The sequence below is a fragment of the Helianthus annuus genome, chromosome 3 (assembly GCF_002127325.2).
Source record: "Helianthus annuus cultivar XRQ/B chromosome 3, HanXRQr2.0-SUNRISE, whole genome shotgun sequence".
In the NCBI taxonomy this organism is placed as follows: Eukaryota; Viridiplantae; Streptophyta; class Magnoliopsida; order Asterales; family Asteraceae; genus Helianthus; species Helianthus annuus.
In genome coordinates, this window is record NC_035435.2 from 110,751,933 (window position 1) to 110,767,958 (window position 16,026).

At 34.2% G+C, this 16,026-nt stretch overlaps 1 protein-coding gene across 1 annotated transcript; it reads left to right on the top strand.

The window, feature by feature from the left end:
• The first annotated feature begins 625 nt into the window (after positions 1-625).
• On the top strand, positions 626-14,361 carry LOC110872286 (phospholipase A-2-activating protein). Its single transcript, XM_022121058.2, has 23 exons — positions 626-850; positions 2,412-2,740; positions 3,417-3,520; positions 3,801-3,869; positions 4,106-4,166; positions 4,924-5,063; positions 5,926-6,115; positions 7,460-7,521; positions 7,959-8,047; positions 8,517-8,589; positions 8,688-8,747; positions 8,843-8,989; positions 9,085-9,120; positions 9,787-9,824; positions 10,509-10,595; positions 10,689-10,854; positions 11,166-11,240; positions 11,341-11,474; positions 11,953-12,029; positions 12,598-12,667; positions 13,115-13,180; positions 13,579-13,732; positions 14,100-14,361. Exons 1-22 carry the CDS (start codon positions 785-787, stop codon positions 13,711-13,713), a joined length of 2,274 nt encoding a protein of 757 aa, XP_021976750.1. The 5' UTR covers positions 626-784; the 3' UTR covers positions 13,714-13,732; positions 14,100-14,361.
• Positions 14,362-16,026: the final 1,665 nt, after the last annotated feature.

Here is a 16,026-nt window from a genome sequence, read left to right on the forward strand (position 1 = left end):
GTTTGTGGCTAGGATAGGCGCCGCCACCACTTACAGTGGCGGATCTAGGATTCCGACCAAGGGGTAACGTGTTATAAATAAGCCGTAACGAAATCGAAAAAACGTCAAATTTTTCCAAAATTTACACCAATTTTTCTAAATTTTTTCCGACCAAGGGGTAGCGGGGGTTACCCCTACCAAAGAGGTAGGTCCGCCCCTGACCACTTACTAGCTAATGGGTAAGTATGAGTAATTTTTGAGTTGGTGAGTGGTGGTTGATTGGGGCTAAAGTACTTACCCTAAAGTGCCCCTTCCTTCCTTACGTAATATGTTTTAGAAGTTATAATTAGATATGCAGCCTAGTGGGATCTTGTGGGATAAAGCTTTGGAACCAATAGGTCCTGGTTCGATTTCTACAAGGGTTTTTTTCCCATATTTATGTGGTTTCCTCCTGAATTGGTGTATAGGATTATGCTTAGTGGATATAGATATGATCGGGTAGTTCCACTGGTAACACGATAATACTCTAGCGGTTGATCTAAATTTGCCGTTAAAAAAAAAGGAAAAAAAGAAAAAGAAATGCAGTATAATTCTGTTAAAATCGATAAACACAAAGCTTAATAACCCTTCTCACTTCTCAGTCATCATCACATATCACACAAGAAGCACAACTTGGGGAACAAGCGATCTTTAGAACTTACAAACCTATAAACGGCCCATCTCACCGGAGACGACGGTTAATCCGATTGCTTCATCCATCCACAAACCCTAAACACATTCTCTCTCTATATCTATCTCATCTGCCATGGCTATGGACATCGACTTCGTTGAGTACCGATTGCGCTGCCAGCTTCGAGGTCATGAAGATGACGTAAGCCTCTCTTCTTTTCTCTCCTTTTTTTTTAATTTGTGATTATGATGACTTTTTAGCGAGATTTAGTTGCTAGCGAGTTCATTAGTTTACTTGTTAATTGAGTTTTCGCTATGATTGGGGAAATTGAACGGTTTTGTGGTGAATTACGAGTTAGATTGGCTTCTTTGTTTGATTATTTGAGATGTTGTTGTGGTTGTGGGCGATACAGGAGGATACCGTCTGAATTTTGTTGAGAAAAGTTATGGAAGTTACGATTTCGTAACGCCGTTGCTGCTACATTGATTTTGTTTGCTAGAATTTTTATGCCTAGTGTTCGTGAGACTAACGTGTTGATTATTTTACGGTTTTTAGAACTTGTAAACGAAATTGAACGATTTCGTGGTGAATTACGAGTTCATTAATTTGGTTATTGATTGAGTTTTTGCTATGATTGGGGAAATTGAACGGTTCTATGTGGTGAATTACGAGTTAGATTGGCGTCGTTGTTTGATTATTTGAGATGTTGTTGTAGTTGAGAGCGATACAGGAAGGATACTGTCTGAGTTTTGTTGAGAACAGTTATGGTTGTTATGATTTCGTTAAGCTATTGGTGCTACATTGATTTTGTTTGATAGGATTGTTAGTTTAGCGTACGTGACGTTTTGATTATTATATGGTTCTAGAACTTGTAAACGAAATTGAAAATTGAATGATTTCGTGGTGGACTACGAGTTAGATAGGCTTTATTGTTTGATTATCTGAGATGTTGTAGTTGAAGGCAATACAGGAAGAACACTGTCTGAATTTCATTGAAAAAAGTAATGAAAGTTGCGATTTCGTTAAGCTACTGATGCTACATTGATTTTGTTTACTAAAGATATTAGGCTTAGCATTCATCTCACTTTCTGATTGTTATACGGTTAAACAGTAATATACACTCTCGTGGTTATTAAATTAGAGATGCATATTGATAATAAATATGGATTTATTCTGAGATGTTGTAGTTGAGGGTAATACAACAAGAACGCTGTCTTTATTTCATTGAAAAAAGTAATGAAAGTTACAATTTCGTTATGCTGTTGGTGCTACGTTGTTTTTGGTTTGCTAGAGTTATTACGTTAGCATTTATTTTATTCACGTTCTGGTTATTATACGGCTAATCAGTAATTTACACTCCCGTGGTTATGAAATTACAGATGCATATTGAAGACAATTTTTGAATATAAACATGGATTCATATTGCTCTTATCCTCTTATATGTTTACAGAGGCTTTTGTTACTAACTGTTAGTAGGCACTTTATGATAGCAATAGTTGCATGATGCATTGTTAATAACTTCTTAAGTTCGTATCAACTTTACCGTCAAAGGATTTTACAAGCTGAAGTTAGTGTCCAAAAGTCTAATTGCAGCTCTTTGGTCTCCTTCTGTTCCTGTTGTAGTATCACCCTAGGAGCTATTAGCAAAATTGGTAGAGCTCATGCACTTTGTTGTAATTTGTAGGGACAAGGCCGAGTTTTGGTTGTGGATAGCACGCTGTTTTGTGATGAACGTTAATATTTTTTATTTGTTTATTTTTAGGTTCGTGGTATATGTGTTTGTGAGAATGATGGAATAGCAACTTCATCAAGAGACCGAACCATCAGGTTCTGGTCTTTGGATAAAACTAACGCTGCTTACACTTCCTCAAAGATACTACTTGGGCATACTAGCTTTGTTGGACCACTGGCTTGGATTCCCCCGAATGAACAGTTTCCAGAAGGTGCCCTAATATCTGGTGGTATGGACACACTTGTATTGGTATGGGATCTTGCGACCGGAGAAAAAGTTCAGACGCTTAGAGGTCATAAAATGCAAGTCACAGGTGTCACTTTGGATGGATCAGACATCGTATCATCTTCTATGGATTGGTTAGTCAACTGTTTTGACTACTTGTTAGTTATTTGTCACTGGATTATCATGCAATGTGTTTCATGTTGTAAGCCTGTAAAGGATAAAAGGAAAATTTTCATCATCTTAGTGATGGAGTACTTGCTTTTTTCGATGCAAACCGAGCCCGAAATACAGAATTACCTTTGAAACTATTGGTTCGTGGTTATACAAGATGCATTAGCTAGCTTGTTGGCACACGGTTACTGTTTGTGGTTTGTGGATGATCCATTGTAATTCATGCCAAAAATCATGAAAAATAATTATAAGTTTAAGAAAAGCATTTGTAAATTACATGAATTGTTTCTTGAATGCCTTACTAGTAAGTTTTGGAAATAAATGTAAGTTTTTAAGAAAATTGCTTTAGTGCTTTGAAACTTAAAGGATGACAATGTAAGTTTTTAGGTAGGGCTTGCTCAAAAGAGAAAAGGGATGAAACCAACATTTGTTGTAAAGGTTGCCAAATAGCTTATGCCTGTACTAATCCTCTAAAAGTAGTAAGGAAATTATGCCTGCACATATTGTCCAAATTTCTTCTTGTTAAAATTTGAGACTGTTATCTCATGTAGGAAATTTTGCTGCATTAACATATATTCGATCGATTTTTTTTCATCATAGAGCCTGATATCGGTTGTCCATTTTTTCCCTTTATGAAAGTACACTAAGACGATGGAAAGGAGAGCAGCAAAGTGAGGTTTGGGAAGCTCACAAGGCACCGATCCAAGTAGTAAGGAGTTTACATACTGGCGAACTCATTACAGGTTTAAATCCCTCTTACTCATTAAATTACAATTTTAGATTTGTTTTTTCGTGTTTCTTTAATCCTCCCTTTCTTTACCATCTATTTCTGTTTTCTATTGTTTTTTGTCTTTCCATTGTCCCAATCCTACGTATTTAGGCCCCAGTTTATTGCCTTTTGTCACTTCTTTATATTTAATAATATGTACAGTGGACCATGTTTGTGAATGAAAGTTTGTATGACCAAGCTGGCTACACTTATGAATGTAGTTTATTTGATACAATTGTCATGATGTCATCCAGGTTCAAGCGACAGCACAATAAAGCTTTGGAAGGGAAGCACATGCACACACACTTTTTCTGGTCATACAGGTATGCCCTTGCCTCTGTCTACTTCTTACAACACGAGCAGAAAAACATTAGTGCATATGCTTACAAGTAGAGAAGTTATATAACCAAATTTGATATCATCATACTCTATATGTACGTGCATCATCTATGAGCTTGTATGACTTGAACAAATAGCTCGTATGCTGATGCGTTTTTTTTATCTTTGAAAATGAATTCGTTTAATTTGATTGTGGTTGTTTATTTTGAGAACTCTGCAGATACAGTGAGAGGTTTGGCTATAATGCCTGATTTGGGCATACTTTCTGCGTCACATGATGCGTAAGCTTTCTGGTTCTGAAATACTTCTATGTTTATTGTTTAGGCATGCATTCCCATATTTCACATGTGGATAAGCAAACTTCTTGCCCAAACATATACATAAGCTTTCTATTTCAGCATGTGACGAAGTGTTGTAATGGTAGCCAAAGCATAATTATAACATTTTGTGGCCAAAGTATAACTGTAGGCTGTAATTAGTAAAAGGATAGATACTTAAGACTATGTACTGTAGGGCGTAGGCTGTTATTAGTAAAAGTTTAAATACCCACTTCTACTTTGGAATAAAATACACGAAAACCTTCTTTCCTTTTCTGATTGCATTCTTAAAGGAAGAAAACAAGAATCATACATGTGTTAAGACATAGCAAAGGAACTATCAATTCAATGCCATTTTTGGAATTATAAAATCATGAATCGTCTCTAAATGTGATTTATGCACTATTTTGGGACCTATCAATCTAAAATTAATCGTAGCTTTGAATTTGCAATTCTAGCTCAGGTTCTAGCTGCGTAGTACTTATAACTTATCTCTAATATACACTGCATTCATTCTGTTAGTACCTCTGCATGTTTATATAAGGCATATGCAATAATTTGGTACTTGATTGTTGATGTATGCATACTTCATCATCTCTTAGAAATGTTACCTCCACCTCCCCTTGATTTCCCTTATTTTCTATGTCCAATCACAACTAAATTTTAATAGTTTTATTCATTAAATACTTAAATTGACTGGTATTTGGTATATATATGACAGTTCAATCAGGTTATGGGCGCTCACCGGTGAGGTTTTACTGGAGATGGTTGGTCACACAGCCATTGTCTATTCTGTTGATGCACACAAATCTGGGTTTGTTGTCAGTGGTAGTGAGGATGGATCAGCAAAGATATGGAAAGGTGATATATCAACTTTAGTATGCTAACACACATATATTTCTAATGCTACATGAAGATTAGTATGCTAAACACATATATTTCTAGTACTACATGAAGATGAGATGCCAATAATGAATGTGTTGTCAGTTAATACTAATCATTGAAGTTGATATCAGCCACCAAGATAACATCATTTAGAAGAATTCTACTTTAGTCGGAGCCGTATTTTGGATCCAAACTTAAATTGGAATCACGTATACTGATAGTTATGGAAAATATCTAGCAGATATCTAATGCATTATGCTATACTCTCGGGGTCTAATCTTATTGAGAAAAAAATCAAGTATAAGAACCTTCTATGTTCTCATTAGTGACATTTGTGTTCAACTGCCTGTATATATCATATCTGGAATTTTACATATTTGCTTGACCATACTTTTTAACAAGCATGAGAATCTTGCTATGATTGTGTGTAGCCAGTTTTGGATTTGTAGTATGTATTTTCATGAACCGGGTAGCCATGCAAATTGTTTACATGGAGAAACATCAAAATGTTATTTTGGATAGCATAGCTAATGTTTCAATATTAAAAAAGTTTGACTAAAAATATGTATAGTGGAATACAATTATGCTACATCCTTTCAAGTATCATATATCTGGTCAGATACATTAGTTACATGGTTTATATCTGTATGCTTGAGTCACTTGTATGAGAGTGTACTTGATGCATTAGGTGCTCATCACACGTCCAATTGATGTATCTTTCTGGGTATTGCAAGGCAACTCTGATATAGCCTACAAAATATTTATATACAATTATACATGCTTCTTCCTATTTTATTACTTTGATGTTAACCATTGAGAGTATGTGTTTGGCTTCTAGATGGAGTTTGTGTCCAAAGCATAGAGCATCCTGGTTGTGTTTGGGATGTCAAATTCTTGGAAAATGGTGATATCGTAACTGCATGTTCCGATGGTGTGGCACGTGTTTGGACTGTACACCCGGATAAGATAGCCGAGGCTTCTGAACTTGAGGCATATGCCTCTCTACTTTCCCATTACAAGGGAAGCAGGTATCTACCACTTTCTTTAAGAAATCATGTTTTCAAGGTCATATTTTTTTTTGTTCTTCTATACCGAATCATTGATTTGGGCGTGGGTATAAATCTGGATTATGGTACACCAACCTGTATAGAAAGCTACATATATATTATTGTTCTTTAAGAACATATAATCATTGGAATATCTGTTCTTTGTTGGCTGGATTTCATATGATTGGGTTGGATTATAGTTTGCATTGTGCAAGCATGTTATATGATGCTCTACATCGACCATGTAATGGCAATTTCTGAGCTCATATGTTTCTTACGATTGATGGATATTTTGAATAAGGTTGAAGCTGGGTAGAACACTAGAAAATTTTATTAAAAGAAGAAGAAAGGCATGGGTTATATGTTACTAAGTAGTGTTGTATTATGCTTATTCCTGTAGAAGGAACTTCTAATGTAATGAGCAATTTTACCAACTCAACAGCTTCTTGAAAGTTGAAACTGTGATGTTTGCCTTTCTAATTTGCACAAGTTATTTCTTATTCCTTTTACCTTTACACTGTTTGACATATGATCAATAGCGATTTTCTGGTTTTCAAATTGTTGTTAGTTTTCCAGTGAACGTACTATACACACGCATGTATTTAATTCGGCTATATGTTATAACTATGGACTTGAGTATGGGCCAGATAGCGTTGTGCCATATAAATGAAAATGAGCCATAGGATAATTTGTTACTCTTAAAACAGAAAATTATGCATCGATGATTAAAGTTCTAATTGTATAGTTACTCTAGAATCCAGATATACAACGGAACTTAAGCACACATATTTTTACCATTTATATTGTTCAGACTTGGATGAGTGATTGTGATGCAGGAGCATCTGGGTACGAACCCAAACCATTTTAATCTTTTATTATTTGAATTTTATCTTTTTATTTAGTTTCCTATTTTGTGGGGATTTAAATTTCCTAGTATATCTCTTTTCATTCCTTGTAAATTAGGATCTAGGGTTATTGTTTAGTTAGTTTTTGAGTTTTGATTATTGTAAAGAAAACCTTTGAGGTTTCTTGGAACCATTCGATTCGTTTTATCGTCTTTGAATAACCATTAAGTCTTTGAGCCATTTGATTGCATCCGAAACTGCATCAGTTGGTATCAGGGCTCATGGTTTATCAAATGGCTCAAGAACAATTAGATAAATCAAAGACGATAAATGAACCAAAGGGTTCAAGAACAATGTTCTTTCTATTCAATAATCAACAAAAACCGAGGGAGAGGAGCATCTTCTTAACGTGAAGATAGTACATTCGGACAACTGTGTTAGGTATCTATATTTTATCAAATCTTCATTTTGTGCTTGTTAGGAAGAGGGTTGGAGGCTTGAAATTGGAGGAATTACCTGGTCTAGAGGCTTTGCAGGTTCCAGGTACTATCAGTTTTTTCTTCTCATACAAGATTAGGACCACACGAGATTTGCTTTTTTTGAGCATTATATGATTATCAGCTGGTTAGCAACTGTCGTAATTGACTAATAATCATCAACAATTAAATGCGTATGTACTATTTGGTAAAATATGTAGAAATATTTTATCAATTTAAACATAGGTCTTTTGATGTTTGTCAGGCGTTTACATATGTGGAAAACCAATTAGGTTTACAGAGTTTTCTGAACAACAGTTATGATTGTATAATGGATTTTGATGTATTCATTGTTTGCTAATAAAAACATGAATTACTTATTTGGCTATAGTGAGGTTGAGGTTTTGAATAAAACACATTCTCTATGTATTTCTTTAGTCATCATCTTATAAAAGAAACAAACTAGCCTTTAATTCTGAATCCCTTTGATTTTGGGATGAACAGGAACCAAAGATGGGCAGACAATTGTTGTACGAGAAGGTGACAATGGTGTTGCATATGCATGGAATATGAAGGAACAAAAGTGGGATAAGGTACGACTCTGTAACATTTTCTGGATTACTTTTCAGTCATGCCTTATTTTCATCTGATTTTTATAACAGTGTTAGTTTGATGGTATTATGGGTATAGGACACTTGTTTTCATCTGATTTTATTCATCATGTGTGATATATAAATGTTGTTGGCTTACAATTCAGGATGTCTGTCGTATCTTTATGTAGGTAGACCCTTAAATCTTACACGAATCAAGCTGTATAATTAATGTTATGGATACCAGTTCTATTGACTACTCATATATTTTATAATCCATTTTCTGATCCATATTGTTTGCATCCATTTTCATTGTTACTTCTGGGTGTTATGAGATCATAACATAAAGTCAACCATGACAACTCAAGTTAATCAGTGGCTAGAGTTTTCTATTAGATTTTTTATGCCGTTAAAAGATTAGAATTTCTAGTTATGTTGATATCATACTTAACATTTATTATACGTATTTCAGATCGGGGAAGTAGTTGATGGGCCTGATGATGGCATGAAGCGCACTGTTCTTAATGGAGTACAATATGATTACGGTTAGCCTTTCGATAATCTGCTTTGGCTTTAACGTCTATGTTTCTTTTCTTTTCTTGTTTCTCATCAACTCAAACCACAAAAAAACTGTGTTAATCAGTGTTCGATGTCGATATTGGAGATGGTGAACCTATTCGAAAATTGCCATACAACAGATCAGGTACTTTTTGTTTTATTTCAAGACATGCCAGTAACATAATGGATATTATTAAAAAACTATTTGGTGATGATTGTAGTTTTGTGTGCCATTTACAGATAATGTTTATGACACAGCTGATAAGTGGCTTCTCAAGGAAAATTTGCCACTTTCATACCGTCAACAAGTTGTAGAATTTATATTACAAAATTCAGGACAAAAAGACTTCATGCTTGATTCATCATTCCGTGATCCTTACACTGGATGTAAGTACATCATCATATGGTGTGATCCAGTAATCATTTTTTTCTTCATAGATTCGTTCATTTTAATTATTGATATCGTTTCTTGTGTCTTTCAGCCAGTGCTTATGTACCTGGGCAGCCTTCAAAGTCTGGTATGTGCTTATTGTTGGATGGAATTCCGTAGGCCTGTAAACGAACCGAATGAGGCATGTTCGTGTTCGTTCATTTAACTTTAACCGAACAGGAATACGAACACGGGCACGAACATATAATCGAACAAATTTTTGTTCGTGTTTGTTCAGTAAGAAAATGGGGATGTTTGTGTTCGTTTAAAACCTAAACAACAGTTCACGAACGTAAACGAACATAAACGAACATAAACAAACAAACTTAAACGAACATAATTTACCAAACATAAAACAACAAATTGAAAATAAATGACCAAACATAAACGGACATAAGGTAGCTTTTTTTTTATTAATTATTGATTAATTACGATAAGTTCTATTGGAAAACCCATTTTTATTACTGGAAGGCCCAGTTATCAATTAGTTATATGTATATAAGCAGTTAGAAAGCCTCTTTTATATTTATATTTATATAAATATAATATATAACTCCATATGTATTTATTAAAACATAAACGAACATAAACGGACGTTCACGAAAGTAAATGAACAAATATTTTTGTTCATGTTCGTTGAACTTCCCGCCAAACAAGTTCATGAACAGGTTTGTTTACGGGCCTAGAATTTCATTTTGTTTTCATGTCTATTTGAAGTACCTTCTCCTTATATTTTTATTTGCATTTGGAACAGCTGTATCAAGCAAACCGACATTCAAACATATACCCAAGGTATGTTTATTGTCTCAGAGTTTACTTATAAGCACATATTTACTAGGTGCTGCATTTTTGCATCCCTTTTTGTTGTCATCTATGAATGTTTAGCACTGTTACGTTTGAATTCGATTGCATCCCTTTTAGCTGTCTTGAACGGTACCCTTATGTGTGTCAATATCGGATCTTATTTACTATAATCGGTAGATGTTATGTCAAACTCATACTTGGTGGATTGTAAACATTTTGTTAAGTTAAGTTTGTTTTGAGATTGAGTAAGCTAATTTAGAAACTCTGGCAAGTGATTTGAACCAATTTTATTTTTTTAGTGGATAAAAGTGAAAACGGATTTTTATTTTTTTATTTCAAGTCCTTGATCTTTCTTCAATTTCTAGAAGAGCACACATCTTCGACTACTTACATCTATTATGTGCAGATTGAGTTGTTCCAACTCCAATGTGGATAATTTGAAATGTTGCTGATATGTCTACAAACTAATTAATGTTACATTAAGCTTGTCATCTTAGTTCATTTGTATAACATTTATAAAGTTCTTCAAACATGAGCAAAGAGCTTTAATTTGTATTATTTTTTATTTTACAGATTAGATTTACTAATTTCTTCCATATTTGATCTTAGGAATGCATTTTCAAGTGTATTACCCATAACTTACAACTACTTTTTTTTTTTTTTTTTTTTCAGAAAGGAATGCTTGTTTTTGATGCTGCTCAGTTTGATGGGATTCTTAAAAAGATTTCAGAGTTCAATAACACTTTGCGGTCTGACCCAGTAAGTTTTTTGCTTGTATTTTTATCGTCAGTATGCCTGTTTAATGCTTTTTTATATATGCTAATCTAATTGTTTATTTTTTTGTTATTTTAGGACCAGCAGAGCTTGTCGATCAGTGATACCGAGACAACAAGATTGGGTGCCATAGCCAAGATATTGAAGGACACATCCTATTATCATAGTAGTAAATTCTCAGACGAGGACATCCGTTTATTGTTAAAATTGCTAAAATCATGGCCCGTTTCAATGATATTTCCAGGTGAGCATCTTTTTTTTTTTTTTTGAGTTGAAGATACTATGATTGTCTTAAGAATGATAAATACACGGTTTGACAGTTGTATTATTGATGTTTTGTCATATACTGATTGAGTTGTTCCACAAAGTGAGCATATGATTATACGTAATAGTTTACGACACATCCTTTGTTTTTGTATCTCTTGTTATCTTGAGGTGTGTATGTTATTCTTAATCGTATGGCGGTCATATGCTATATCTTCAAAAATAGGGTCATCATAATCACATTTGAACCGTTGCGGTACTAAAATAATCAGCTATTGTTTCTATTTTCAGTTATTGACGTGCTAAGGATGGTCATTCTGCATCCGGATGGGTCAACTCTTGTCAAGCGTGCTAATGATGAAAATGGTATCTATACTAATTTCTCACAAACATAAAACAACCTGCAGGTTTCTTGAATATGCTGATTGATTTTGAATTAATTATGAATCTGTCTTTTCTTCTTCAGATACATTCATGGAGTTGATTAAAAAGGTTACAAGCAGTCCTCTTCCCCCGAATCTTCTAACCAGTATCCGGGTGGTGGTAAATCTTTTTAAAAATTCAGGATTTCATCTTTGGTTGCAAAAGCATCGTGTTGAGGTATGTTACAAGTGCTAAACTTTGTATTCTTTTAGGTTATAAGAATGTTATGTGAAAATAGTAGTTTTTGTTTGTTTGTGTTGGCAGATGCACTTTTAAAAATTACAATAAACACAGAATATATTTGTAGTAACTCACCACGGCTTTTTTCTTTGTATTATTATTAAACTGAATATCAAACTAAATACATTAACCCCACCAGTCTATTTATCCTAACCATAACCTGAAGGAAAAGCTATCAATAAACAATTACAAATATGCTAAATAAACCCTAGAATAATTCACATTTCAAAACCTTATTAAGCTATTAATGTTTCCATGTGTTTTAGATAGTTTGTATTCATTCTAAAAGATTTATACGCAATATTTCACATCAAGAAAAATACACTTCTTTTTTTTGTTTCTCGATTTTCATCAACATAATTAGCCTTCGGTTTTTAAGCAATGCATACTGATTTCTATTTTCCTAACCTTGTAGATTTTCGATGCATTTGCAAGTTGTTACTCATCTTCGAATAAGAATGTCCAAGTATCTTACTCTACATTGGTGCTCAAGTAAGTACTCATGAGTTTTACATTCAATGTAACTCTAACACTCTGTTCCCGAGTCTCATTTAACAGGGGGAGGGGAGGGAAAAGAGATGAAAATATGAAAAATCATGTTCCCGAGTTTCATTTAACAGGGGGAGGGGAGGGAAAAGGGAAGAAAATATGACCAAATATGACCATATATTCATCCTCCCAAATTGGAGAGATTAGAAGAGAAAATTTTCCTTCCCCTCCCCCGGTTAAATTAGACTCGGGAACATATTGTTATCTTTCATCTTAATGGAAATTACAATGGTATGGAGGAGACAAGAAAGAATAATGAACAGTAATTTATAAATGTTGAAGGTGATGAGTAGATGAAATCAATAATAATTTTGTTAATTTGTTTAATTCTTCAACATTAATAAAAAGAACAAAAACTTTGCCATTGCCAAGGCTGTTTCTTATATTTTCATCAAGATAGTAAAACACTTCTCTGAATTGCATACATATTTTAAGCATCTCTGTTGTTCTACAGTTGATTGCAATCGTAAGTTTTTAAGCTAACAGTTCTCATTAACCTTGATGTTTATAGTTATGCTGTGTTGTTGATTGAAAAGAAGGATGAAGAAGGTCAAGCTCATGTTCTTTCAGCAGCTCTGGAGGTACATAGACCTTTCCCTTAAAGGGCAATTTGGTGGACGGGTGGCAGGGGTTATAAACGGGTCAAAATAGGTTTAGGCCCAAAAGGGTAAAGTTTTGGTACATGTCGAAAGTGATTGGGTACACTGATTTATCTTAACACTTTATGCTCTGAATTTATATTTGATAATTGTTTAGTGTCAATATATGAATCACAAATATATTTTGTTGCTAAAACAAAGTTATTATTATCATTTATTGTATAAATTGGTTTTGGAAGGTTTGATGCGTTAAAAAACACTTTGGAGTACTTCCAGCTGTCAAATCCCTAAGACCCGTTTCCTTTTAAGTTATATTTGTTTCTTTTTTTAACTTGATTTGAACCGTTATAAGAAAAATCAATTAGTCATCTACTACTATTTGTGTGTATGACGTGCAATAATCATGGTTTTTATTGCTTTCATTTAAAGATCGCTGAAGGAGAAGCTTTAGAAGTTGATGCGAAATACCGCGCCTTAGTTGCTATTGGATCACTGGTATGTTTAACTTGTCACTCGTTATCAATAATCACGGTTTTTATTCACCAAAGCATTCGATCGTCAACTTATTTAATTAAATAGGCCGACCCGCCTTACGACCAATGTAACTTGTTTATTATAACCCACCAACCCATTTAGGAAGTTTACAACTTGATTATAACTCATGCAACCCATTTGACTCGGAGAAATTGGTTAAATGGGTCGTGCTTGGGTTGCACGATTTTAAGTGTGTTAAGGTCGATGTCTTAGACATGAACACATACGAGTTGTGTTCGGTTTTATTATTCAACTTGCTAGACCGACATGATTGACGCTCCTACAACACATGATATATTAAACATTTTGACCCGCATTATAGCCGGTAATTGAAGCCTAGACTCGTTTATCTATTACAGATGCTGGAGGGTCTCGTAAAGAAGATAGCACTGGACTTTGAAGTTGGCAGTATCGCCAAATTAGCAAAAGCATCAAAGGATTCTAAAGTATCTGAAGTAGCAGCTGATATTGAAACTTTAATCAAGCAAACCTGATTAGCTTCATGTCATCATGGTAATCAAATTCTCTTGTTTTATTCGTAATCATGGTTGCCGGAGTAGAAAAAAGTGATAGCCAGACTTTTTTTTTTTAAATAGCAACTAGTGGGTAGGTTATCGGGCCAAATGGGTCGGAGTGGGTTGACCCACACACTTTCTTATCGTTATTTAGAAGTATAATGCATTAATTGCGATTATAAGAACAATATTATGACAATAATAACCTAAATCCTTAACATTAAAAATAGACTTTGAGCGACCTTCAACCTGTGTAGTGACAGCATTTTGATCCAACTCATTTAAACCCTTTTGGGACTACACACCCCAGATTGACAACTGACAAGGCCTTAATCCACTTTTTTTTTTTTTTTTTTTTTTTGCAGAAACTATAGGATGGTATGGATGTGTGGTCAAGAACACCGGTACAAGAATTGGCTTATGAAACTGTCAAGGTTTTCTGTGGGACAAAGTTTGTGTATTGATTTGTACTTCAGTTTTAATGAACTCAAGCTTTTTGGGGCTAACAATGAAGTTGGTGATCACATTTTTACAAGTTTGTGCTAGAAAAATAGATCGATGGTAAAAAAAACTGTTGCAATCAACAGCCTATAAACTAATTTCATGATACTACATGCTTGTTTTAGTCGTTGTTATGGACAGCCGAGCCAAACCGAGCAGACCTTTGCTCGTGCTTGGCTTGTTTACAAACCGAACCGAGCGGAGCGGCTCATTTAAAATCAAGTGAGCGTTTTTCGAGCCGTAAATATTCCGAGCGAGCGTCGAGCGAAGTTCGAGCAATTTGGACAACCGTGTCACCCGATTTAAATTTGCTTAGAGAAATAGTGACAATATTTGGTCTCAAGTTTTTATGTCTTTAAAAACATGCACATTTCATAGTATAATAATATTTTTCTGATAAATAACAATATTGTGGCCAACGAGGTGATGATCATATTGCACGAACAATTACGTTGAGAGTAGGAGACGATCGACCAAGGGTAACGACATGAAACATTAAGGCGATGAGCAGCCTTTCGTTTATCGGTTTAGGGTTTAACTTTTAGATTTGATATTAATTTTTTTATTGGCGTGGTTGGGCTAGTACGTCTAGATATAGTTGTAAATTTGTATATAGTGGATCAAAATCTAATATAATGGTATATATAAAACTATAAATTTAATTTATATTTAAGTATATATGTATGTGTAATGTGTGTGTATATATAGATGTGTGTGTATATGTATAATTTATATTTGTGTATATATGTATATGTGTATATACATGTTTATATATGCATGTGTATATATATATGTATATATATACTAATTAAAAATAATAATTCGAGCCAAACGGACCTTTGCTCATGCTTGGCTCGTTTACAAACTGAACCGAGCAGAGCGGCTCGTTTACAACCGAGCGTCAAATCGAACGAGCAATTTCCGAGCAATTTCCGAACGAGCGTCGAGCGAGCGGCGAGCAATTTAAACGGCCCTAGTTATGGTTGTGTGCGGTTTATAGGTGATTAAAATTAATGACAGAAATCTTTTTTTGACGATGGTTTTTTTCACAAATATTTATCAATTTATTTTAAATCAAATTCGATATTAACTGAACTTTGTAAAACTGAGCCTGTTGCTTTTACGACAACATAATAAAAAAAAATTGCGTTAATTTAACTTTACTACATTCGCCAACTTATTACCATCCATTTAACACCTTTGGAATGAGTCGAGCCCGAGCTCGCATAAGCTCGAGCTTAGCTCATTTAAATTTGAGAGGGGGTGGGCTTGGCTTGTTTAGGGTGTTATTTTTAAAGCTTGGTTTGTGAGTTGTTTTTAATGATCGAGCTCGACTTGTTTTTCTTTATTTTTTTATTAACTAATTGGATTTCTCCTGGGAATTTGGTTGGTATGGATTCGGTTTGTTACAGTCTCGACACTCGCTATAGCAACAATAAGGTAGAACCCAAAAAATAAAATTGTGATATATACAAAAGAACATCAATACATGCTTTTTATCTGGTAAAGACAATAAAGACGAATACCTATCGAAACGTGATACGGGTTTGGTTTGGTACGGTATGGTGTGATATCGTTAAAGTATCGGTGCTCATATAGTTTACTATGAAAAAAAAACAGTTCGTTTTTAGTACAAATTCGCTTAAAAAGAACGTTATACCGCAATGTTGACAAAAAAAAACATATCTACGTATTTTTTTAAAGTAACGAATGTAAATGAATCAAATTCAAATTAAATAATAAAGGAAGCACTATTAAAAAATATTACTAAACAATTCATGTTATAGGCAT